The 27309-nt window shown below is 31.7% G+C and overlaps 1 protein-coding gene, 4 non-coding genes and 1 pseudogene across 6 annotated transcripts; all 6 read right to left on the bottom strand.

The window, feature by feature from the left end:
- Nucleotides 1–1784: 1784 nt before the first annotated feature.
- On the bottom strand, nucleotides 1785–4087 carry LOC107895759 (oxygen-evolving enhancer protein 1, chloroplastic-like; annotated as a pseudogene).
- An 11-nt stretch (nucleotides 4088–4098) lies between these two features.
- Nucleotides 4099–4170, bottom strand: LOC121208808 (small nucleolar RNA Z105). Its single transcript, XR_005903931.1, has one exon. It is a non-coding gene; the product is annotated as a small nucleolar RNA Z105 (small nucleolar RNA).
- A 50-nt stretch (nucleotides 4171–4220) lies between these two features.
- LOC121208835 (small nucleolar RNA SNOR75) lies at nucleotides 4221–4305 on the bottom strand. The gene has a single exon (XR_005903959.1). It is a non-coding gene; the product is annotated as a small nucleolar RNA SNOR75 (small nucleolar RNA).
- Nucleotides 4306–10362: 6057 nt separating this feature from the next.
- LOC107897518 (wall-associated receptor kinase-like 14) lies at nucleotides 10363–15917 on the bottom strand. Of its 2 annotated transcripts, none has more exons than XR_005903249.1 (4): nucleotides 14729–15892; nucleotides 12812–12886; nucleotides 11299–12619; nucleotides 10363–11209 (listed from the first exon to the last, which is right to left on the bottom strand). XR_005903249.1 is itself a non-coding variant. In XM_016823005.2 (4 exons), the coding sequence occupies exons 2-4, from the start codon at nucleotides 15504–15506 to the stop codon at nucleotides 11391–11393; spliced, it is 2082 nt and encodes a 693-aa protein (XP_016678494.1). In that variant the 5' UTR covers nucleotides 15507–15513; nucleotides 15795–15917; the 3' UTR covers nucleotides 10363–11390. The 2 variants fall into 2 exon arrangements, 1 of the variants encoding a protein (XP_016678494.1); XM_016823005.2 differs by having other exon boundaries at nucleotides 10363–12619; nucleotides 14729–15513; nucleotides 15795–15917.
- Nucleotides 10369–10440, bottom strand: LOC121208806 (small nucleolar RNA Z105). The gene has a single exon (XR_005903930.1). It is a non-coding gene; the product is annotated as a small nucleolar RNA Z105 (small nucleolar RNA).
- Nucleotides 10512–10596, bottom strand: LOC121208836 (small nucleolar RNA SNOR75). The gene has a single exon (XR_005903960.1). It is a non-coding gene; the product is annotated as a small nucleolar RNA SNOR75 (small nucleolar RNA).
- Nucleotides 15918–27309: the final 11392 nt, after the last annotated feature.

The raw sequence follows: 27309 nt of genomic DNA, 5'->3' as shown, positions 1-27309 counted from the left end.
ATCCATTCGGCCTAAAACGCACAGCAGCAGAGGGACCGAATTACAAAGCACAACAAATCTCAGGTCAAAATTTAAAACAACTAAAACTTAATTGCATAATAGAAAAAAATGGAGGGGCTAAATGCGCAAATAGCCCTTCCAATGAAAACACGCGGATCTTAAAGTTGGAGCGGGTCGGGTCGCGGGTCGGCCATGAGTTAAGGCTCAAAATGACGTCGTTTTGGGGTTAAAAGGCAGCCCCCAAAAAGACGTCGTTTTGGGAGGCTATCTAAGGAAAAATTTTGGAAAAAAAATCATTTCCAGCTTGTTTTAAAAAAAAATTTCCTTTCCCCCTTTTGTTTTCTCTCTGCAGGTATGCACTCCGGCGAAGACTCCGTCCGGTCACCGCCACGGTGGCCGAAAAATTTAAAAGGTATTTATTTTTTTTAACGAAAATTTTCTGATTCTTTAGTTTTCTATCTTTTTTATTTTTTTGATATATTTTTCTTATATTTATTTTTTTTTACGAAAATTTTCCAATTCTTTAGTTTTCTATCTTTTTGATATATTTTTCTTATACATGTATATATATGAGGAAGTAGATTCGAAAATAAAACTAAAATAAAAACTAAAATCACCTTAGACCTTTGATTATGATATTGGTGTTTTGGTTGCTTGTCTTGGTGCTATTCTCGTGCTATAATATTGCTAGAGTTGCTGTTTTTTTTTGTTCCTAAAAAGGAAATCGAATGCCTTTTTATTTCTTCCCATTGCCCAAAAAAATCCCCCACAAATAATTTTTGTTTGGCTTTTTATAGCCATTTTGCATCAATTTTTTATTAATTACTGTCTTTTCTTCTCTAGTTTTGCAGGTGCAAGTGGCGGTGAAGCAGGTGGCGGTGGGTGGTGGTGGCAGACCTAGGTGCGGCGCACCTAGGTGTTAGGGGCTAGGATTTTTGATTTCTGAAAATAAGTTGTGGGTTGATGTTAGTGCGTTAGGGTTTGTTTAATTTGGGCTGATAATTTAGGTTTGGGATATGTTAATTGGGTTTGGGTTTAATGGGTCTTAAAAGGGGTTTGGGTAATTGGGTTTGATGTATGTTGGGCCTAAAGTGTAAACGGGCCAAAATTGGCTTACAACACAAGATGTTTAACCAAGATTTGTATTTAATTTAGTTTTTATTTCAAATGAAATATTGATAAATGTTAAGAGTTTTAGGTATAAATCAAAGGTTAAGTACTTATTTGAATGGAGTTAAAGATTAAGTACTTATTCAAATATGGAAAAAAAAAAAAAAAGAGGGCTTGTTTTCGGTTCCATCATCCATGTTATTGTTTGTGAAGAAAGAAAATCAATGATTTGGCAAATTTTCACACGGAACTTTGATCACTTTCACAAGTTTGTTCTTCAACTCTAGTCATTACTTGATAAAAGATGACTACAAGTTTAGTAATTTGGTGAGCAACCCACTCCGTTTTGGTATATGAAGCAAGGGGATAGAATCTATACTTAGCTATGAAGCACGGACACTTACGACATAAGGGTAGTATTCAAATATTGAACAAGTCTCCGACGAGGATATGAATATAAAGATGTGTATGTGTTTAATAATTTGGCGAGTAATCCAATTTTGGAATTGGGGCTGCTTAGCTATGGAGCAGGAATACTTGTATTAAGAGTGTCAAAAGTGTTGGACATATGTTCAATATAGACACGATTTTTACAAGGTAAAAATACTTGTCGGACATGCAAAGGCAGGTCGAACAACATTATGAATACAAAAGATAATGATCTCAGTGTGCTTATCATTGGATTAAAAGAAATTTTAGCAACATGCGGCCTTAAATTACAAAGAATAATCACTCTGTGAGTCAAGTTGAGCATACCAGATACCAGTGATCTTCACATCCTTAGGAGTCTTGGCACCCAAGTCAGTGTCAGATGGCTGAAGGCTCTCAAACACACCGATCACTTCACCAGTCTCAGGCTTGCTTTTCGTAACACTCAATGTGATTTTCCCCGATGAACTGGCAGCACTCTTGTTGTTTTACTTGGCCAATTCTTCCTCATCGCCTCTTCCACCAGCAGGCAAGGCCACTGCATTGTCGTAACCAGTCGAACCACCTTTTCCTTTCGGGTCCAAGAAAGATGAACCACGGTAAGCCAATACGAGGAAGTCTCCACCAAAGCTCTCGGTTTTGCCTGATGCAACCAATTGCTTGATGGTGAAAAGGAATAGCACACGTTCGCCGCCAGGGAGCTGGACTGTTAACAGCTGCGTAATCGATTCCACCTTTCTCCTAGATTTTGACTGTGCCATCAGGAGATACTTTAAACTTAGCTTTTATAAACTGACATTAATCTTAACTCAATTTTTTGTGAAAGTTGGACCGGATGATATATAACGCCCAATATGTTTTATATAATATATTAATCAAATCAAGTAAATAATAGAATGTGTTTTTTTAATTAATATTTGTTATTATATTTTTATTTTAATGTCAGCATGAATATCTTTTATTATCATGTTTTCACATTTTATTATTTATTTCTCTTGATTTAAACTTCTTTCTATTAAAATAAACTATGTTTTTTTTTTCACATTTTTGTACTTAAATAGTTTTTTGGTCAACAATATTATTTTCTTTATGAGGTTGATATCTTTTATTAGCTAAAAGAGTTAAATTTTTTTAAAAAAATAAACAATTTAAAAATAATTTATATCAAAACTAATTTTTAAACTAGTCAAACCACAAATTTTTAATTAAATCCATCAAATTAATTATTAAAAAAATCATAAAAATAAAAAATAAAACACCTTGATTCAACAACCCGGTTGGACCAACAAATTTAATTAGATTTTGAAAAGACTAATCTTTTAAAGTACTTAAATCAGTATCTAAATTATTATTCAAGTAAAAGAACAACACTATCACACAAATTATACTTAACGATGCCATACATTGAGCGTTGAGATTGGTCAATAGACATATGCTGAGCTTCTAAGCCCTAATTTAACAAGACTTTTAAAATGAAATAAAAAGCTTTTTAACTTTTTAAAAATGTTGTTACACAAAAATGAATTTGGTACCAATAAAGGCTTTTTTTAAAATTTTTTTAAAAAATAATACATTAAATGAATATATTTTACATTAATATTTTTTTTCTTGTGTCAAGCAAAGCCCTGTAAACCCTAGTGACACTAAATCTATTGACTATTATAAAAAAAATTATAAAAAATATTAATTAAATTATAAAAATGAAATAAAAAATTAAATAATATTACAAAAAAATGAAATTAATGTTTACTATTTGCATTTAGTCAGAGATATATTTACCATAGAGATAAATTAATTGTCAAACTATTGCTAATATGAACAAATTTCTTAGAAAATATAAAAAAAATTAATAATCCAAACAAAAAAAATAGAGAGAGAAATTTATATAATTAATAAAATTTGATGTGAAAAAATAGATTGAGGGTTACTTTTTTCATTTTCCTAATGGTTAAATTTTTAAATAATCATTGGAGGTAACCGTTAAAAGAAAACACAGCTAAAAACACGTTAGCACTTTTTAGTAAAAAAAATTCTGTCAGCGCACTTTTACCAAATACAAAGAAAAAAAACACTGACATAAAATATTTTTCTGAATTATCTTCTGAAAATACGTCCCTATTAGCACATTTTTTAATTTTCAGCCTAAACTTGTTATTATTTTTAAAAACGATCAATTTTTGTAAATAATTTCAGAAATAAGCCTCTTTTATTGAGACAAAAACACTTTTTTTTTAATCAAAATCAATAACAAGAAAATTTAACTTCTACTCAACAATATTTTTTAATCTAAAAACCAAAACTACTTGTTACAAATTACAATGAATTAAAAAACTACCCCAATTAATTATATTTATCCTCGAAAATGTTAATTTAAACTTATTAAACATTTAATAAGTAGATGAAAAAATCTCAACTTACTCCTTTCAAAAATTAAGATAAAAAATTACACACCCCTAAAGTAGATCAAAGGTAAGACAAAGATTCACAGGTAATCCTCATCAAACCTTTCTGTTTCTTTATTAAAAATCTTTACCCAATATAAAACCATTGTACTGGCATTCAGAATGAGTAGGAGGTGATTGATCATCACAAAAGGTCAGATTTTTTGTTACTTCTTCTTCATTATGCCTCGCACAAAAAAACGATCATTTTTTTTAATTTAAAAAAAAAAGAATATGGATTTCTCTCAGACAAATGCCTCGATTTGTCGTCACGATTTGAAAGAATGGAAGTCGGACTCGTCATCGTATTCCATCATCACCGAGAAACCCTTTCTATTCCACCACTTGCAATCTTTCATGGTTAAAAATAATAAAAACAAGAGGAAGGGAGGGAGAAGCCTATTTCGTTTCAAATTCTTGAGGAAAAGAACGAGGCTTTGACATGGAAGCCGTCCTGGATTTATTATATAGGAGAGAAGTGATTTAGGGTTAGGGTTTCCACTTCTTTAAAGTTTTTCATAACCATTGGGCTTATTTCTTGCCCTGTTGTAGGCTGTGAGGCACTGGCCCAATCCAGATTTTTTTTAAAAAGAAAAATATATGTTATTAGTTGTTGTAGTTTGACAAAATTTGAGATTTATTGTGTGTATTTAAAATAAAAATAAAAAATTAAATTCTGCGACTGTTTTGAGTTAAACACCATAGTCTAAGCATTAAAATTGCAAGTAATTTGGCATGTTGATTAAACTTGTGTTATATGATGTTGATTAAACCTTTTAAAAATTATTTTTACTAAAATAAAATAATAATATTAATCCAAATTTTAAATCACATTAAGTTTTTCAATATTGACGTTTGTAACAAATCAAAGCGTGATACATAAATTAAAAATAAATAGAATTCAGCAGCCCACCCCAGTATGAGTTCAACAATCATCTTTTGATGTCGATTTTAACTTAAATTATTTTAATTTTTTATTTAAAATATATTTAGTGCTCAGAATTTAAAACTTTTTTTCAATATAAAATTTGTGTTTTTTTTTGTCTAAAGTGGTACACGTATTTGGTAAATGTTATGTATTTTAGTACTTGAATGTAGTAGTATTAACTTTTTAATGTTTAATTTAGATTTTAGGTAAATTTGATTATAGTTTATAACTAATATTATTATATTTGAATCTTTCATGATTTTGTTAATAGATTAAATTTAGTGTTAATTTTAAATTTATTTAATTTATCAAATACAATCCCATTGAAGTGTTTTAATTCAAAATTTAGGGTCAATTTGATAAAACTTAGTTCCTAATATTGTTCATTAATTATGAATTTTCATCAAATCAACTCTAAAACTCAAATTAAACATTAAATTTGGGCTTTTGGTGCTTCCCCAAGTTAAGATTTCAATGGAATTGTTGAAAAATTATTTTACAACATTTCGTATACACCGAAAAATACGGATTAAAATCTTGAAAAAGTTAAACTAACATGCTTGGTACACTCAATACTTTGTAAAATCTTTTTGTTTTGGTTTTTGCGTAATTTTTTGTTTATTGTGTTTTAATTACTTCTTGGGTTTTCTTTTAGGTTGTGTTTTGTTGTTCTTGAATCTTTACCTGAATTGTTAAGTTTTGTTTGGCTTTTGGATTAACGAGAAAGCAAAAAGCTCAATCCGTTTATCAAAAAAATAGATATTTTTTTGAGAATGTAAAGTTACTTTATAAAATTAACCATATTAAATAAAAATAATATTAATGTATTTTAATATTTTACAAAAAAATTATTATTAATAAATATTTGAGTTAAATATTTAATAATAATTTTTAATAATATTTATTATTAACAAATATTTAAACTAATCCACAATTTTCTCACATTTTGATCTAATCCAAGATTGCATATTAATTCAAGATTGTGAATATGTATAATTTGTAATTTTTCCTCGCTACATTGTAGGTGTAAATTCAAGTATATTCATATATTACTTATATAGAATGAAATTATCTTAATAATAAAATTTTAAATTATTCGTTTGATTAAGATGCATGACATTTTTTTAATAACATTTAGATTTTTCATTTTTAACACATAAGAATTTTCATATAACTTTTGTTAGGGTGACATGTCATATATCTTCTTTATGAGAAATTTGGGCAAAAAATTTGTTTAAAATTTTAATTTTAGAGTTGATGATGTTAATGTTGTTGCTGGAGCAATATCAGATCATATATGAATAGGTTTTTTTTTTGTACAAAATTAGTTAATTGTACAAGTTCTCTTAAGCTTTTTGTGCTAGAAAATGTAATTTACTTGTAAGAAAATGAAATGTAGATTTTTATCTACTAATTAAAAAAAAACTTACTTTATAATAATGAATACAAGCTATAGAAACTAAAATACGACAAAACAAGCAACACAACATTTTTTTTTTCTTTGGAATAAAATTTGGTTGGTTGCCTGGTAGTTGATACCATTTTAGTATTGCTCATATCGGCCAGAACGTTCCATTCTGTTAGTAAATTGGAATAGTGCAAAATTTAGTCGGTATTACTTGTACTGGTTGATACAAAAAAATTAAGGGTAAATTACACAAAAAGTCACTCAACTTTGGAATAGCTAACAAAACAATTACCTTAGTTTCATTTGAGTCACTCAACTTTAAAAAAATGACAAAACAATTATTTTTACCATTTTCCATTACAGACGTAACGGTAAAGTGATATGATAGATTACGCCTTGCTTGGTGTCATTAATCGTCCAACTGACCGATTAGCACCAATTTAAACAACCCTATCAATAGCAATTTGGGATTTATGCAAAAGAAGAAGAGGATAAACAGCCCTATCAGCACCAATGTAAACCTTTTATTCTTTCTCTCAATCTCAAATTCATTTCCAACCTTAAAATTTTGTAAACACTCTCCACCTCCTCTCTTGCCTCTCTCATCCGCTTATCTTCATAATTTTTTTCCAGATCCCTTTACTTTCCTAGTTCTCTCCTATTTCTTCTCACACAATAATTAAAACTTTCATTCACAGCAAATTCAAATTAAGCAAAACTCTCCCTTTCCCTTTGTGGGGGAAAAAATCTCAAAAAATGTTCATAAAGGTTTTAATCAATTGGAGAAGTCATAGTCTTCTCGGTATGAGGGATTTAAAGCCTAATGAAACACTCAGTCATGATAGTCTCTTCTCCTCACCTATTTTTGTAAAAATTTCGATAAAAGAAAGATAAATTTTTCTCTTTGTTTTGGGTTTCGAATTAAAATACAAAAAGCAAAACACCAAAAAAAAGCTTTATTTTGATCTTGAATGTGACAGGTTTTTGTGTTTATGCACTGTTAAGAGTTTGGATTTCCTTGCTTTTGTTTGGCCTGGGTTTTTGGTTTTAATCTGTGTGCTCCCCTTTTTCCTTTCTTGTTTGCAGGATTTGGTTCTATGTTCTTTTTTTCTTTTTTAATGTTGAAACTTTTTTCTGATTTCTTTTTCTTTCTGTTTCCATGACTCTCGCTCCCATTTAGCTTTCAGAGATTGAGCAAGAGACTGAATAGTTTCCATTTTCCCTTCTTCTCCATTTCTTTTATTCTTCTTTTTACCCTTAACCAATCATTTTTTTTATTGATAACATGTTAAATTTGCATGATTTTTGTGTTTAAATTGGTTAATTCTTGAACTGATCCCTGTTAAATTAGTGATTTTATGTTTTAATCTTATCAGGGATTTAATTGGGATGTTATGAGTTAAAAACAAGCAGAAAAGGATTAATTTACAGCATTTTCAACAAAGTGGGGCTGAATAAAAAATGTGAAAATAGCCAAGGACTCATCATATTTATTTTAACTTTGTAAAAGCCAAAATTAGAAAAAAAAATCTGATTTTATTTATTAAATTTTAAATATGTATTAGGTGATTAAACCATATTTAGTAAGTAATATGTATATAAATAGGGCTTTAAGGTAGCTTAGAAAACACACTTGACACGTGATTCATTTGGATTAAATAAGAATTAGTTTATTTTCCTTTCCAAATTCTTACATCAATAGCTATTGCAATTCAATTTTCATTTATTTGTTCTTTGCAAAATTTGTTTAATTGCTTTCTAAGTCCGTTCTTTTCTCAATTCCCACCATTTTCGTTCAAATCTACTCCATAGGCAATCAAAGCATGAATAATTTCATGCTTGACTAAATACCAACTTAGTTTTAGACCAATATCCTTTCTAGTCAAGAATCGTGAGATACGTATCCGTACTAAAAATCTTTCCAATCGGTATTCACATTTTTCCTAAGTATCAGGATCGACAACTCATCCATTAAAGTTAACTCAATTTCAAGTCAAAAAGTGCATTGGTTGGAGTCGTGTTTGCGGACAACTGGGGAAACAAGTTGGTCATGCTGTATTCGAATCTCTGAGAACAAATTGAGGAAAAAATGATCGGATTTAAATGACCCATGTGGTTGAGGCTGTTAATTCAAGTTGGGTTCTTTAGAACGCAAGGCTGTCGGAATCTTGAATCGGGAACGTGTGTATCTCGGTTAGATAATCGGTAAGGGTTGGTTTGCAGGTCGTATCAAGACTAGCTATGAGAGTAAGAATTGACAGTTAGGATGTTCTTAACTTCTATAATCAGCTTATTGTTTGGAGGTGAAAATTAATTTTCGAAGATCGATTCAAAATTCAGAATCTACCGAGTCTAGGGCTAAGGCTTATTATCTCTGATTACAAAATTCGAATTTAATTTTCAATTTATTTAATTATTTATTTATGTTGTTTCAATTATTTAATATCTAAACATTTTAAAAGTTCTCTGATTTATTTTTTTTACTTTTCAGCAGGTCCGTTTGGAGTCGTGGACATGACTATTGTCACGATTATCAACACGATAGAAATTCTGATCGCAAGTTAAACATGAAAGTTAATTATAATACCAATCTCTATGGACTCGACCCTACTACCACTATTTATTACTATCTAGAGTCATTTTGCTTTTAGGAATTATTTTTGGTAGTTTCGACGCCCATCATTGACCCTTTGACTACTTGTCCAACGTGACAAGTGAACTGGCCACATCAGCTAGTTAACTTGTCACATCAGCGATTCTGTTAAGATAGTAACAGAAAATGTTAACTAGTGATTGATTTGTCACTTTTTAATAACATTAGTGACTGTTTTGTCATTTAAAGTTTAGTGGCTGAAATGAAATCAAAGTGATTGTTTTGTTAGTTACCTTGAAGTTGAGTGATTATTGGTGTAATTTACCCAAAAATTAATTTTAAAATATATTATAAATTTAAAATTAAACTTTTATTATTTAACTTGAATTTATTGAATTATGAATTGTTAGATACATAATATGAGTTGATCTAATTGTTTAATTTATGTAATAATTTTTTTACTTGTTTATTTTGAGTTTGTTTAACATTGTATTTATGAAGTTTATTAAACAACATTTTATATAATTAATGAGTTTTTTTTTAAATTGTATACTCTATTATTTGTTTGACTTGTTTTAAACATTTTTGGATTAAATTTTTTTTCATAAATTGGTACTTAAATTTGCTTTTTCTTTTTTATCTGATGTTTTTTTTTATCACAAGTGATATCAAAAATACTTTTTTTTTTCGAGTTATACTTTCACCGGTGAAGTTTATTTAAAAACAAATTTATACTCAACTATGTTTTTTTCTTCACTTTTTTTTATAATATATATGAAAATCAGTGGTTGAATTAGACACTAATTTTTTTAATTTAATTAAATAAATTATAAAAAATTCATATATATAAAAAAAATATGGTTGAACCTGCTTATATTGATTCAATAACTATTTCCTAATTAATACCCAATTGATTTTCGAGCCAACCAATCAATTCAATTGTTTCTCACTTTAATCAATCAAATTAATTTGATCTTAAAAGCACTAGTGATTTACGTTACTCTTTGGGAAACTTAAAAACAAAGTTAATCACAAACATTTTAACTTCTTTTGGAAAAGTAATTTTGAACAAAAGAAGAAGAATTATAAAAAATAAAAAGAAAAGGAATGAATAAAAAATATTTTTTAAAGTGAAATTTGGATACCAAAGTAGGTAAATGGATAAAATAATAACTTAAGGTGGGCTTAAAGTAATAGGATGAAAAAAAGAAGAAGACAATTTCTATGTTAAGCCCACCATTAATTGATACACACATCCTCATCCTCAAATTTCAATTAATTCAAAAACTAGCCTAATTAATTTTATTTATCCTTTACAAAATTCTAAGTTTACACACACATCAAAGGTAAAACTGGCAATCCTCTTCAACCATAAATCACTTATCAAACCTTTTCTCTTTCTTTAAAAAAAATCTTTACCCAAAATAAAACCATTGTATGGATATTTTTTTAGCGGCATTCAGAATGAGTAGGAGGTGATTGATCATCACAATAAGTCAGATTTTTTGTTACTTCTTCCTCATTATGCCTCGCACCAAAAAAATAATCATTCTTATTTTTTGGAATTAAAAAAAGAGAGGTAAAAACACAAAGAATATGGATTTCTCTCAGACAAATGCCTCGATTTGTAGTCACGATTTGAAAGAATGGAAATCGGACTCGTCATCGTATTCCATCATCACCGAGAAACCCTTCCTGTTCCACCACTTGCAATCTTTCATGGTTAAAAATAACAAAAACAAGAGGAAGGGAGGGGAGGGGAAACCTATTTCGTTTCAGATTTAAAGAGGAAAAGAATGAGGTTTTGACATGGAAGCGCTTCTGGATTTATTATATCGGGGAGACGTGATTTAGGGTTAGGGTTTCCACTTCCTTATAGTATTTCATAACCATTGGGCTCATTCGCCCAACCCAAGTTCATTAGTGAGAATTTTTTAAAAAAGATTTGACAAAATTTGAGATTTAGTTCTTATATTTAAAAATTTTAAAACTTAAGTGCTTCAATTATATTGATTTAAACATCGTATTTTAAGTTTTTTTTGTAAAAATTTATTAATTATGTGACGATTTTATCCAATTCAATCGGCTACGTGTATACTTTGACGACTTAATTTCAAACATGGAAAAAAGTTTAATTTCCTCCTCTTTAATATTGAAAAGAAAAAAAATAAGAAAATAAGATTTAAGGGTTTTGTAGCCTAAAACATGAAGATCAGAACACTCCCATTCCCCTCTCCCCGGAAAATATGCACTTCAGGATTCTTTTCCCAACTGATCTTTTTAATTGATGACCCATGAATCTGTTTCAACATTTTAGAGAATCAAAGGCTTTGTAAGTATGTCAGAGAATCAAAACTCATATTAATAAAAGCAAAAGTAATCACTTTACCAATTGCTATAAACAATTCCTGGTTTCAACTTTGCTTGCAAGACGGGAAAAAAGTATCGATAACAATGATACGGAGCACTACATATGAGGCCTCATTCTCGCTGAGATGCATTACCCAACAAGCTGTTTGTTGAAGGTGAACTTTCTCCACTTAACCAATACTCTTGGACTGAAACAGGGGAACTATGATCTTCTTCCCTTTGCTTCACAACCAATCTCTGGCTTCCCATCTTTGTACTTAAACATTTTTCACTCTCATTATCTGACGATGAATAAGAGGAAGCCGATGGTGACAAGCTGGGAACCCAGGCGCTAAACCGGATGTGTTCTAGCTCTTCGGCCACTTCCGACATGCTAGGCCTCATGTCACCATGAAAAGCAAGGCATCTAAATGCTAGCTCAGCCACATTATGGATTGATGACATTGTCCAAGCATCCTTGTGTGGGTCAAGAAAAGGATCGATTATCTCATCGATGCAGCCTCTTCCTATCCTATCACTAGCAAGTGCAGCCAAGTTTACCTCGCTATGCTGCCGGGCGAAATCGACCACTTTCAATGCAGTTATTATCTCCACGAGAACAACCCCGAAACTATAAACATCACTTTTATCCGAAAGATGGAAGTACTGATGGTATTGCGGATCGAGATAACCTGGTGTTCCTTGTGGGGCAGTGGAGATGTGGGATGATTCTGTCATCCCCAGCCTTGAAAGGCCAAAATCAGCCACCTTTGATCTATAATTATAATCCAATAGTATGTTGCTAGACTTTATATCTCTATGAAAAATTGGGGGATTCACAGAGTGAAGATAAGCAATAGCTTTGGCAGTTTCAGCAGCAATGGTAAGCCTTACTGTCCATGGAAGTCCTTCACCCCTCTCTCGTTGCAGATGCTGCAATAAAGTTCCATTTGGCATAAATTCATAAACCAGGATCGGTTCGCCTTCCTCAATGCAGCAACCTAAGAGACGAACAAGATTCGGGTGGCTGACCGATGAAAGGAGCTTGATCTCATTCATTACTTGATCAATGCTAGCAGGGTCTCTAAACCTGAACCTTTTTATGGCAACCCAATCAACATTTTGGAGTTTCCCTGAATAAACTGCACCATAGGCTCCAATCCCTAGTCTTTGTTTATCAGAGAAACCATTTGTAGCTTTTTCAATTTCTCTATAGGCATAGAAAGGAACACTAGAATTGCCGGCTGCTTCATATATAAGCCGCTTTGCATTCATCCGTTTGTTTATCGAATTAGTTCGCCTTCGAATATAGCAACATAAAAGAGCCACCCCACCCATCAACAAAGCCCCAACCGCAAGCCCTAACAACACAAACACAACGACAGGGTTCATATGTTACTCGAATATGGCGTAAGTATTTGGAAAGCCCTTAAAGGATTTAATCGAAAATCCTTTGTCCAGGTATGTATAGGATACGAATGTCATACAAAGATGCTTACTAACATTGACAGAAACTATAAGAATGATGATAACAGTACTTGTTGCTCGATTACCTCCAATAAGAACAACAACTCTTGTAGTTCCCCCGCATTTGCCAGACATGTATTTTGAAGCATTGCATTTAGAAACTGTTAAATTGTAGCATTCGGAAAAAAAGGAGTTACTGAGTTTATCCAATTACAATTATTGAATATAATCAAAGCAAAAGACCATGCGTTTAAGCATTTCCTATGCTATTGTTCTCACAGTAATTACATCACATTTATGGTATAAACTATATGCTAATATCTATATTACTGTATATAATTGTCTTGATATGAATATTCAATAATTATTTAATTTTTTTATCTTCATAGTTAATAAACTGATATTCATGAAAAATACGTGTCGGACATCGGATAATGTTGTGAATTACTTGAAATGAGTGTATAAAACTTGTCTCGAGACCACAAATTTACATGTCAAAATCTAGTTTAAACATAATTAGTATAATATGTCCCCGAGGTCGAAACTAAATTGTAAGTAAAAAATGTAATTTTATCATTTCAATAGCCTATATATTTATAATTTTTAAATGATTAAATCAAAATTTTATCATTTTTAGGGGTCAAAATATAATTTTACTTTTATTAATTTAAAATTTTAAAAGATATAAATAGAAAATTTTCTATTTTAGGGGAGTACTCCTGCGTCATGGATTGCACAAATCTAAGTCTGTGACACCAAAAGAATTTATAATTTCTTTTTAAAATTTATAAATGATAAATGTTTTCAGCCAAAAGTAAATAACATGAATAATAAAATATGAATAAATTTCTTTACTTTTTATTACTGGTAAGGCATACGCAAATATAATTTTTTATTATTTTTTAGTAAATATTAGTTCACTACTCCGATTCATTTCCCATAAATATATAATCAATTATATTAGTTAAATTAAATTAAAATTAATTTTATTTATAAAAATACCAATAGGACATGTGACAAAATTTTAAATTAGTTTGTGGAGTTAAAAATTTTCACTGCTTGTATTAAATAAAATGACAAATGATTGTGTTAGAGATAAATTATTTTAGATCAAATTATGATTATGGTATTTCTGTTATGCTTAAATTTAGATTTTTAGTATCTATTCTTTAATTTGATATAATTTGATTACTCTATATAATATCATTGGTTAGTTGAGATAGTTGATACCCTTAATTATTCTGATCAAACATTGAGGTTAATTTTTTTTTAAAAAAATACCCATTCTATGTTTTTAGGAGAAATTCATGTAATTATTTTAATGGATATAACTAAAGATCTTAATTATTTGGGCTAACTAATGTCTTTAATCAAACCATGCCAAATTAAAATATAAATACTAAATCTCAAATGTGAGCGTAATAGAGATATAAAATACAACAATTTGATCATTATCTAATAATGACTAGAAAAAGAGTCATATTATTAATTAGTCCGAATATAGCACTCTTAATATTTTTAGTAGTTGATACAAATATTTTTAATAACACTTATTCTAATTTATTATGCGAAAATAAATTGTTTTGATAGAAAACTATTTAAAAAAAAAGACTAAAAAATTAGTTAGAATAGCTAGAGATGTTGATTAGTTCAATAATCTAATATCAGTAATCAAATTATGTTAAATTAAAATATAAAGATTAAATTTTAAATGTAAGTATAAAAGAGGGACCTGAACTGAAAATTTACCATTATAGTTATAATAGCAAAAAGGAAAATGTAAGTTCCTTCCATGATAGAGATTAAAACACTGAGGAAAACACAATTCAGTTTTATTTATAAAAAGCTTGGATATATTAATAATTTTATAAGAAAAATATATAGCGGAGGATATTGTAATTTTCTTAATAGCAGTAAAGTTATAAAATTTTATCCCCTGTAGAATATTACCAAAAATAATAAATAAGAAGAAAAAAATGATTGACCCGGTTCGGTTGACTTACCTCTCCGGCAGCCATCGCCAGCTCGGAAGCCATCTCCTTCAAACCCGTCTTTGCAAAAGCACTTAAACCCCACCGTCGTATTACCAGTCTTGACAGGCTCATAATTAGCATTTCTATCACAATCAGGCTGCCCCTTCATCCACCATTCCAAGTTAACTCGATCGAGTTCCAAAGAAATCGATGAGTTCCTCGCCGAGTCAACCACAAATGAAGTCGAGGAAAGCACGAAACGGCACTGCGTTCCATTAACTTCCTCGAAACTCAACAACTTCTCACCAGGATTGCCGGCGAAGCAACTTATGTTGCCGCCCTTAGAAACACAAGGGTTGAGATTGAATGATGGTTCTAAAAACTTGGGCCTTATTTCACATGGAGCTTCTATGGGTTTCGAACAGCTTTGTAGCAGAAGATTGTTGGAAGTTGAAACGGCGTAGTTTTCTCCGAACAAAGCATTGATCGAAGAAACCTGTCGGTCGCATTTGGTGGGAAGGCCGACGATGATGTATGTGGAAGTCACGTTGAGGACATGAAAGCCTCCGATCCTAACACCGCTTCGGGTGCATCTGAGTCGGATGGGGCAACCCGATGAGAATCCGAATGGATACGGCAAGGGTGTTGTGAAATTGTTGGTTACGCAAGAGCCATGGCACTTATTCTTCTCTGAATGAACAGATTTTGCTCGGGAGCTAAGAAAAAGAACTATTACTGTTATTGAAAACCATAATTTTGCTGGACACAATATCATTTGGTTTCTCCAAGAAGAAAACAGAGCAACCATCAGCTACCTAAAGACGAAGAAGAAGATAAGAAAAAGAAACAAGAATTAAGGGAAAAAAAACGGAGCTTGATTAAAAGAAACAGAGTAGAAAGACGTAAATATAGGGTAACTGGAAAAATTTTAAGTAGAATTGAGAAAACAGAGTAATCAAAGGCGTTGGGGAGGCATCGAATCTCAATAAATGCGACATAGAAAGAAAGGTCAATGCATTGGTTAACTGGGGAAGGAACATGTTTATAAGAATTTCTTAATGGGTTTGGATTAGTTGAGAATATTTATGAGCTTTACCGCAGAATTCTTTTTCTTGTTCTTGCTGTTCTTCAATGGTTGCAGGCATCCTTAGACTCGGCTCTTTTCATGTTTTTATTTTTTATTTTTATTTTTTAAATTTGGGATTGAATAGATAGATTCCTACTCATTTATTTGAATAAAGTTATTAATAAAATATACAATAAATTGAACTTTACAAATTTTAATTGAATAAATGTATCATAAAATTTGATCGTGGAATACAAGTTGCAAGTTTTTTTTTTATATAAATAATTTGAGAATATATCTATCTATAAATGTGCAGTGTTGTGGTCTGGAACACACGTGGAAGGAGAGATTTTGGTATGTCGTAAAAAAAATTATGTAATAAATAAATACGTTAAATATTGTATAATAATCAAATCAACGTTTTGATTAATTTATAAAATAGTAAATTACACCATCAATTACTCAATTTTGGGTAGTTGGCAAAACAGTTAGTCAAGTTTCAATTCAAGCACTCAATTTTAAAAAAATAACAAAATAATCACTACTAACCATTTTACGTCACAGATGTAACAGAGCTATCATTTTTCCATTACAAACTTAACAGAGTTGCCATTTTCCATCCTTTGTCACTACTCTCCCATCCCTCTCCCTCTTCCCCACCCTCCCTCCCTCCCTCCCTCCCTCCCGCTACTCTGAATCTCTCTCCCTCTCCCCCTTTTCCCCACCATCCTTCCTCCTACTCTGATTCTTCCTTTTTTTTTCCATTTTACCACCTTCTGAATATGTTTGGAGCACACGTTTTTAGTATAATCCTTTTTTATTTCCTGCCCTTTCGTTTTGTTGTTTTGTCATCAGGGATCATACAAATCTCGATGATCTCCTATTTGCCTTCAAATTACTGGTTTTTAAGAAAGCTAATTAATATAACATCCCTACTGCTTTTGGTTCAACCTCGTAACAATTGAAGCTCTGTTAGAGATGAACATGAAGAAGGTAATACAGAGCTTAGCTTTAGCTATGATTTTATAGTTTGTCTATAAACCAAAAGATGAGCCTAAATTAACTATTGTGCAACAACCAGGGCTTAAGTTGTCTATAAACCAATTCATATGTTGCAATATAAGACCAACCCTCGTAGACTGGACTTGTTGTGCATAGAAACATTCAGAGATATATCAAAAGCATCACAAATTAGAAAAGAACAAATGCAACTCAAAAACATTACTTTCAGCAATAAAATTCCGTACTTATGATTTAAAACCATCAAGCAACTGTTGTTCCAATAGGGTCGGAAGCGTGTAAATTATTGTACTAAAAATCACACAAAGTTCAATTCCCAGGGAAGAGAGGTGGATCACATGGATCTCTTAAATACCAAGTCTTTCCTTAGACAAAATATCCCTTCTATAGTAATTTAATAGCACAATTAAATACTACTATTATACCCCCAAATATTGAAAGAAAAATAGGACAAGAAAGAACACAAGAGATTTAACGAGGTTCGGTAAATTATACCTACGTCCTCGGGCACTAACACCAGATGATAACTTTACTATCTCCAAAGTATTACAAACAAATAGAATTCCTTAAGAATTCTCAAATGGGAGAAGAGAGAAAACTAAGAGAGAAAGATTGGTTGGGATGAATTGAAATGAGAAATGAGAAGGCCTATTTATAGTTGAGGTTTAAGGACCAAACAATAAATAGCCCATTATCTCAAGGACCAAAAAAAAATTATCCCATGCCACTTTTTCAAAGTCAACTTTAGGGTGCTAAACTTGCACCACTTTGTATTGTTTGCCATTAATGTTGTCTCCCATTAATGTTAACAATCTCCACCTTGAAGATTTGATTAGGATAATCACATCTTCACACACTTCCTTCAACTCCCCAAATTCGATAAAGCTATCTTTTGTAGTGCCTACAAATGCACTCTCGAGCGCCATACACCTGAAGGTGCTCAAATTCTTAGGATGTTAATCAAGTTCAAACAATGATTAAACTTGATTGTTGTTACCACCTTGGTCATCATATCTGCGGGATTATCTGCTGTCGGAATCTTCTGAAGTAGAATTTTTCCTTTTTCAAAGACTTCCCGCACAAAGTAATATCTTACGTCGATATGCTTGGTTCTTGAATGATAGACTTGATTTTTCGCTAAATGAATAGCGCTCTGACTGTCACAATATAAACTTATGTGACTTTGAACAACTCCTAAGTCTTTCAACAATCCATTAAGCCAAATAGCCTCCTTAACAGCTTTTGTAACTGCCATATATTCTGCCTCTGTAGTAGACACAGCTACTATAGACTGTAAGGTAGACTTCCAACTCACTGGGGCTTTCGCAAGAGTAAACAGATACCCCGTAGTTGAACGACGTTTATCTAAATCACCAGCAAAGTCGGAATCAACATATCCAACTACAAACTGACCAAGTGCTTCATCCTGTTCAAAAATTAAACCAACATCTACGGTTTTTCGAAGATACCGTAGAATCCATTTCACAGCTTGCCAATGTCCTTTTCCAGGATCATGCATATACCTGCTCACAACTCCAACAGCTTGTGAAATGTCAGGCCTCGTACACACCATCGCATACATCAAACTCCCAACTGCATTAGCATATGGGACTTTCTCCATATATTCTCTTTCATCTTCAGTCTTCGGAGATAATTGAGCACTAAGTTTCAAATGAGAAGCAAGTGGGGTACTTACATGTTTTGTGTTTTCATTTACACCAAAACATTGTAATACCTTTTTCAGATATTGCTTCTGATTTAAACAGAGCTTGCCTCTCGGTCTATCTCTACTTATCTCCATGCTGAGAATCTTCTTGGCCTCACCTAGATCTTTCATCTTGAACTCTTGATTCAACTGAGCCTTCAGCTTATCTATCTCTTTTTGGCTCTTCGAAGCGATTAACATATCATCAACATACAAGAGTAGATAAATGAAAGATCCGTCATGCAGCTTCTGCAAATACACACAATTGTCATATTTGCTTCTTGTGTACTTCTGCCTTCTCATAAAGCTATCAAATCGCTTGTACCACTGCCTCGGGGATTGCTTCAATCCATATAGCGATTTGTTTAGCTTACAAACCCAATTTCTACCACCAGCATCTGTGTATCCTTCGGGCTGAGTCTTATAGATCTCCTCTTCTAACTCACCATGCAAGAAAGCCGTCTTAACATCAAGTTGAGCTAGCTCCAAATTCAACTGTGCTACCAAGACCAACAAAATTCTAATGGAGGAATGCTTCACAACAGGGGAAAATACATCATTGTAGTCAATTTCCTCCTTCTGAGCGTAGCCTTTAGCTACCAATCTTGCCTTGTAGCGAATATCCTTATTGCTAGGAGATCCATCTTTCTTTGCGAATACCCACTTGCATCCGATTGCCCTTTTACCTTTCGGTAATTGCGCCAACTCCCAAGTATTGTTCTTCCGGAGAGACTGCATTTCTTCATCCATGGCGCTTTTCCATTTATCACTTTCTAAGCTTTGCATTGCTTCTTGATAAGTGATAGGAATATCATCAACAACGGAAAGGGCGTAGGCCACCATATCAGTAAATCGAGCAGGTTTACGAATTTCTCTCCGTGGCCTTGCAACTGCAACTGGTTCTGGTGTACTTAGTGGTTCTTGGGTCAGAACCTCTTCAACCTCTAATTCCTCCATTGTGGCTGGAGAATTAGACTTATTAACTAGGCAAATCCCCATCTGCTCAAACTCCACCTGTTTTGGAGTACACTCTACCTGCTGTGGAGTATTGCTCGTCTGAATATCTTTATCTGCTACCTTTTTCAATGTGGCAGATTCATCAAAGGTAACATCTCTGCTACAGATCATTTTCTTTGTGCTTAAGCACCAAAGACGAAATCCCTTCACTCCAGAAGTGATTCCCATAAAGAGAGCTTTCTTTGCCCTCGAATCTAACTTTGACTCCTTCACATGGTAATATGCAGTGGATCCAAACACATGTAAGGAATCATAATCTGTAGCCGGTTTTCCAGACCATACCTCCATAGGAGTTTTTATTTCTAATGCAGATGATGGCAAACGATTAACAAGATGGCCAGCGTATGTCACAGCCTCAGCCCAAAATTGCTTGCCCAACCCAGCATTGGACAACATACATCGAACTTTCTCCAGCAATGTTCGATTCATACGCTCTGCCAATCCATTCTGCTGTGGTGTATCCCTAACTGTGAAGTGTCGAACAATACCATACTCTTGGCACACATCGAAGAACGGATCACTTTTATATTCCCCTCCATTGTCCGTCCTAAGCCGCTTGATTTTCTTGCCAGTCTGGTTTCCGATCATAGTTTTCCATTTAAGAAAAACTCTAAGCACTTCATCCTTAGTTCTCATGGTATACACCCAAACTCTTCTGGAAAAGTCATCAACAAAAGTAACAAAGTAGTGTTTTCCTCTCAATGAAGGTGTCTTGGAAGGCCCCCACACATCTGAGTGAACATATTCCAAAATACCTTTTGTATTATAGATAGCAGTACCGAATTTCACTCTCTTTTGCTTTCCCAGAACACAATGCTCGCAAAATTTTAATTTGCAAGCCTTTGCACCTTTCAACAATCCTTGCTTTGCCAGAATTTGCAAGGATTTTTCGTTGGCATGTCCCAACTTCATATGCCACAACTGTATTGAGTCCAATTCTTTGTTGCCGGAAGCTGCAGCGACTGCTCCAATAACTGTACTACCTTGGTAGTAATACAAGTTATTTTTCCTGATGCCCTTCAATATCACAAGTGCGCCAGATGTCACTTTCAAAACCCCATCTCTCATAGTAACAACTGAACCATTGGATTCCAAGGCTCCCAATGAGATGAGATTTTTCTTCAAACTGGGCACGTACCGAACATCAGTCAGAACTCTGGTTGATTCATCTTTATTCTTTAATTGGATTGAACCTATCCCAACAGTTTTACAGGCATTGTCATTGCCCATATAAACAACTCCTCCATTTAGTTCTACTAAATCAGAGAACCACTCCCGGTTAGGGGACATATGATAGGTACAACCCGAATCCAATATCCACTCATCTGAATGGAACGACGATGATGATGCAACCAGTGATAGTTCAGAGTCACTAGTATCATGCTTAGCAACACAAGCATCTACAGCAGCTTTTCCCTTATTCTTCAACTTTGGACAATTTTTCTTCCAATGGCCTTTCTCATGACAAAAAGCACATTCATCTTTCCCGAGTCTGGACTTTAACTTTGATCTCCCCTTTTGAGTTTTCTTCCAAGTGTATGAACGACCTCGGACTACTAAAGCTTCTGTATCTCTGATTGAGTTTTTCTGTTTGTCCTTCTTTCTCTGTTCATAACTGTATAAGGCCGCACAGACTTCGCTCAGAGATATATCACTCCTGCCATGAAGTAGAGTAGTTTCTAGGAACTCAAACTCCTCAGGAAGTGACCCTAACAGCATCAAAGCCAAATCTTCATCTTTGAATGTCTCATCCATATTCAGCAAATCAGTGACTAACTGATTAAATTTGGTGATGTGATCATTCATTGTGGTACTTGGGACGTATGTGAAGCGAAACAGTCTTTTCTTCAAGTGGAGCTTATTTTGACTGTTTTTCTTCAAAAAATTTTCTTCAAGTGCCACCCACAACTTATTTGCAGAAGTCTCCTTTGAAAAAGCATACCTCTGCTCTCGAGAAAGGCATGATCGAATTGTGCCACATGCCAACCGATTGATCGCCTTCCAATCTTTCTCCTGTACATCATCTGGTTTCTCTTCATCAATGGCAATGTCTAGACCCTGCTGAAAAAAGGGCATCTAGAACCTCACTTTGCCACATACCAAAATGGCCCGTGCCATCAAAGATCTCCACGGCCAATCTTGCATTTGCAATTGTCGGTCTTATCCACATGGACGATGTTGAAGCTCCTACACCGACCGTTTTCTCCATAATCTTTCAATATACCTAAGGAAATCTTTTCTGATGTGGAAGATCAGTTTAAACTGCAACCACAAAGCATACTACGATTAACCTTCGGCTCTTGATACCACTTGTTGTTCCAATAGGGTCGGAAGCGTGTAAATTATTGTACTAAAAAATCACACAAAGTTCAATTCCCAGGAAAGAGATGTGGATCACATGGATCTCTTAAATACCAAGTCTTTCCTTAGACAGAATATCCCTTCTATAGTAATTTAATAGCACAATTAAATACTACTATTATACCCTCAAATATTGAAAGAAAAATAGGACAAGAAAGAACACAAGAGATTTAACGAGGTTCGGTAAATTATACCTACGTCCTCGGGCACTAACACCAGATGATAACTTTACTATCTCCAAAGTATTACAAACAAATAGAATTCCTTAAGAATTCTCAAATGGGAGAAGAGAGAAAACTAAGAGAGAAAGATTGGTTGGGATGAATTGAAATGAGAAATGAGAAGGCCTATTTATAGTTGAGGTTTAAGGACCAAACAATAAATAGCCCATTATCTCAAGGACCAAAAAAAAATTATCCCATGCCACTTTTTCAAAGTCAACTTTAGGGTGCTAAACTTGCACCACTTTGTATTGTTTGCCATTAATGTTGTCTCCCATTAATGTTAACAGCAACAACCTTGGAATCAAATCCTTAAAACATACCAACAAAACTCACTTGTATCTATCTATCTATTTATCTATCTATCTATCTATCTATCTATCTATCTATCTATCTATCTCTATATATGATGATCAAATCGAAAGGATGAGCCAAATTGACCCACTGTAAAACTCTCTTTGTCAAAACCATATCAGTCACCCTTTTTCCTAAAAGAGCATCTCTCGGTGAGCCTAGCTTTACCTCCTGTAGGCCGGCAAAGAATAGTCTGGCAATTGCCACATACCACTACAGTTTGAGAGTAGCTAAACACAATTATTTTGTCCCCAAACCACAAACACAAGTATGTCAGAATCATCAAATGGATACCATACATAGCTCAATAGATAAAACGTAAATTTAGAGACCCAAAGACAACTTACATGTTGAAGCAGCCTTGACATTTCACATCCTTCACCAAACAAAAGCCAACGCCCAAAGAAAAAAAGTTAATCCCAACACATACATATATCTATATATGTACAGAGAAATGAGTTTTTTGAAAATTACCATGAAGAAGGATTGAGCAAATCGATGTCATTTTGGAGAACCTAATAAGTTCCAAGTTATAAACAAAATTCAAATCTATAGGTTTAGTAATGAAAAAAAAATGACATAAAAAGAAAACAATAACAAAATAGAACAAAGAGCAACTTCAACGCACCATTTTCGGTTTGGTGGCTTGGGTATTTCAACAGTAACTTATAAACCCTCGAAATCTTGAAAGGCGACAGAGGGTTAGTAAAGGGACAGTAGAGGAAAGAGAAAGAATTAGAGTAGGATGAGGGATGATGGGGAAGAGAGGGAGAGAGAGAGAGAGAGAGAGAGAATCAGAGTAGGGGGATGGAAAATAGTAGCTTTGTTAAGTCTGTAACGAAAAATGGTTAGTGGTGATTATTTTGTTATTTTTCGAAAGTTGAGTAACTGAATTGAAACCTGAGTGATTATTTTGTCAGCTACTCCAAAGTTGAGTGACTGTTGGTATAATTTACCCTTTATAAAAAGATAAAAACATGTCGGTAAAAGAAATAATTTTTTACTGCTTGGTTAACTCATGAAATTAAATAGTTAATAGCATATAAGTTATTTTATAAAAAGAATGATTTTATAATTATTTTTCAATTGAGTTGATATATAATGGATTCAAAATTTTGAAGGTATAAATATAAATCGTACTTCAATGTAATTTGTTAATTATAATTAAATAGAACAAAATTACTATTAATACATTCATTATACATGAAAAAAATGATAAATTGATAATGAATTTAAAGTAGAATAAATTCGGAAAAAATGGGCATATTATACCAAAATAAAATTTAAATTGAGAATTCCCACAGAAATAAATACAGATTTGGTGTAGTAACATATTATGGAGAGAATGGAGGAGTTCGGATGTGCAGATGCAATGGTGTGTGTGTTTGTCATCTACACAGCTTTTAATTGCAAAAATACATTAATATTAATCCAAATGTTGAAAAAGATGAAACTCAAAAAAGAATAAAAAAGGAAGCACTGCTTCAATCTTTTTCTTTTTTAAAAGTAATGCTTTTATTATTCACAACAAAAATCCACGTTAATGAGACTGATTCAAATAAATGAATGGTTATTATTGTAAATTTTATTTTTTAAATATCTAAAATTGGAAAATAATACCCCAGCAGCAGTATTTTCTTTGGTCAACAGTTGACTTTAATGCTAAAAGTTTACGGAAAATTATTGTTGAAGTCATCGTTTTATAGAAAATTATAAAACATAAACCAAATTTGACAAAATAGTTGTAAGATGAAAATATGTGTAGTGGGTGACCTTTTTCCTTTATTTTAAACATTAACTCATACTCCAATCTTCTTAATTAATAATTAGATTAACTTTGAAACAATTATGTAAGTAGCTGTGAATTTTTTTTACTTTAATATGCTTAATTATTTAAATAGATATGTCCAAAAGTTTTCTAAAAATATGTTTCTTTTACCAAACTGTAACAATAATAATAACCTTCAAAAATACTGAATCTAGAATTTTTTTTTAATAGGGACTGGAATTTAATTATAATAAATTCTTTTTAGCAAGGCCAGAATTTAATTATAATTTTTTCATAGATCAAAATAAAAGTTTATTATGAATTAACTTAATTATTTTTTAAGGGACTATAGAAAGTATTTTATTTATAAGAGTTCTAAATTGATTTTTTTTATTTTGGGGCTAAAGTATAATTTCTATATATTTTAAATTTTACTTTCTCTATTTATTTATAATTTCACTATATGAATCTTAAAATGTCATAAAATTTTACATTAGTAGGAGTTGAGTCTCTGTTCCATTATGGGTGTGGAGATAATTCTCCTAAAAATTACATATTCTGAAAATTACCCTTTCAACCTATCATTTGGATAAATAATTAAATTTTTTAACGATATCCAAGTTAAAAAAAAAAAAGAAAGTATTTATGAAATCATATTATTTTTAGTATTATATCATATCTAAATTATTTGATGAAACATCAACAAGGTTAAATTAAGATTAGCTACCCATATGAAGTATCCTAATTTTGACTTTGAATATTATTTTTCATTATGGACTTCGATATTTAATATATATACATTGTTCAAACTAATTAATCAACTTTTTCTTTTTTTTTTTTTTATATTTCCTTAAAATATTCAATATTCTTCAAAAACTTTAAGTCTTTTTTCTTTATTGCGTGCTCGGGTTCCAAAATTCTTGAAGATCATCAAATCAATAATTTTTGTATTCCTATTAATTTCTGTTTTAATTTTTTTAGGTATAAATTAGGATTTAGTTTCTACATTTTAATTACTTAAATTTTAATTTTTATATACTTTTTTAAAATTTATAATTTTAGTCCTGTCTTAAATTATGAGTAAAGTTTTATTAATAATTTTATACTATACGTAAATTGTGTATTTAATCACTATTATTTAATTTGATCAATTTTAGTCCTTATGTTTTTTTTAAAAAATTTTAATCATGACTCAAGTAACAACAATTAAATCTTGGATAAACTACACTAGTAGTCACTCAATTACGGTTTTTTTTTCATTTTTGGTTACCCAATTATGAAAAGTTACAAAATGACCACTCAACTATTCAATTGTCTTTTTTTTGGTCACCCAACTATCTTTGATTTTTGGTGGTTCCAATTTTGTGCCAATTGGTGACAAAAAAAAATTGAATAGTTAGATTACTATTCTGTAACTTTTCATAATTAGGTGACTAAAAAAGAAATTTATTAATAATTAGGCTGGATCATTTTTTAACTTTTCATAATTGAATGACCAAAAAAAAAGGAAAATCATTGTTCTATGACCTCTACTACAATTTACTATTAAATCTATTAACTAAAATGATATGTTTTTTTGTATTACTAATATTATACATGTGATAATACATTTGTCACATAAGATTTTGAAAATAACAAAATTTAATGGCTTGTGTTCGGTTATAAATGAAATTTAATGGCTTGTGTTCGGTTAGAGAATGGCCTAAGAAAAACGCCAAAGGTTGTGAAATATTCCAACACAAAATTTGGCGTTTAGGAATAATCCAAATGGATGAAATTAAACTTGGCGTTTAGGAATAATCCAAATGGATGAAATTAAACTAGGACTCTAGGAGACTGGAACTGGCTTAACCACTTGTGTTGGTATGGTGACTACCTTTATTCTTTCTTTTGCCAAACTTGTGAATGCCATCATCTCTTTTGGGTCTTGGCTCATTTTGCATTACCTGATGAGTTTAATTTAATAATCTCCACTCCATTCATAATAAATGTAATACTGCTGAACTTAAATCAGGAATTTACTCCCCCCACCCCCCCCCCCCAAAAAAAAAACAATATACCACATTCATTTTACATCTTCACTTGGAAAATTAAAAAGCCGACAAAAAGTGTGTAGCCTTTGTATTATAACGATGGGATCAAATTAGTCTATCTATTATTAAATAGATCAATTTAGTCACTATATTGTTAAAAAGAATAAATTGTAATAGAGTTAACATTTACCATATAAAAAATGTCTTCAAATTTATTCTTTTCAATTATTGTTAAATTCCAAACAAAATATTTCATTTATAGAACGATAAAAACTTTAAAAATATTAACTCCGTTAGATTCTAAATGTTAACTCTATTTCAATTTAGTTAATTATTAAATTCTGTTTAATAATATATAGACTAAATCGATCTATTTAATAATAATAAAAATTAATTTAATTTAATCCCTATAATAATCCAAGTACATACACTAAGTTGTGGATTCACATTTGCTCATAGTGATAAACCTAACACACTAGCATATTAGTCCATTCTTACCTAAACATATTTGTGGATCCGAGAAAATATTCCTCACTACTTTTTTTTCTTAATTATTTGTTTATTAGTTGAATGATACGTATTTGAACATTTAATTCAATGATATAAAAGCTAATTGGTTTTTGTATATGCATTAATAGGATTAATGCTAAGCGGCTCAAATTTTCCTTACAAAAAATGTGTTACTCTCGTCGCATTCAGATAGAATATATATTACTAAAAAGTATATATATCCTACGCCAGACCCATTTCGCATGAACCACAGATGAAAGGGATAATTATTTCTTTGGTTAAAGCAAACAATTTGCAAAGAGCAGCAATGTTTGACGAGTACGGTGAAAATGACTTTTGTCATGTAACCATTTCTGGCTTTTAAGGTCTTTGATTTACATGTATCATACTCAAAACCTTTCATGACGGGAGTCATGCATATATAAATATATTTTCAGATGGTTTTTTGTGTATATATATTGCTCTTTTCTTATAAAATTCAAAGACTTCCTTTTCGGTTATCTACTTTTGTTAACTTTTCAAAGACGACCATTTTTAGAGTTTTGGAAAATTAAAA

The sequence above is a fragment of the Gossypium hirsutum genome, chromosome A10, assembly GCF_007990345.1.
Source record: "Gossypium hirsutum isolate 1008001.06 chromosome A10, Gossypium_hirsutum_v2.1, whole genome shotgun sequence".
NCBI classification, from domain to species: Eukaryota; Viridiplantae; Streptophyta; class Magnoliopsida; order Malvales; family Malvaceae; genus Gossypium; species Gossypium hirsutum.
Note: the sequence above shows the minus strand (reverse complement) of the source record. Positions and strands in the feature narration are given on the sequence as shown.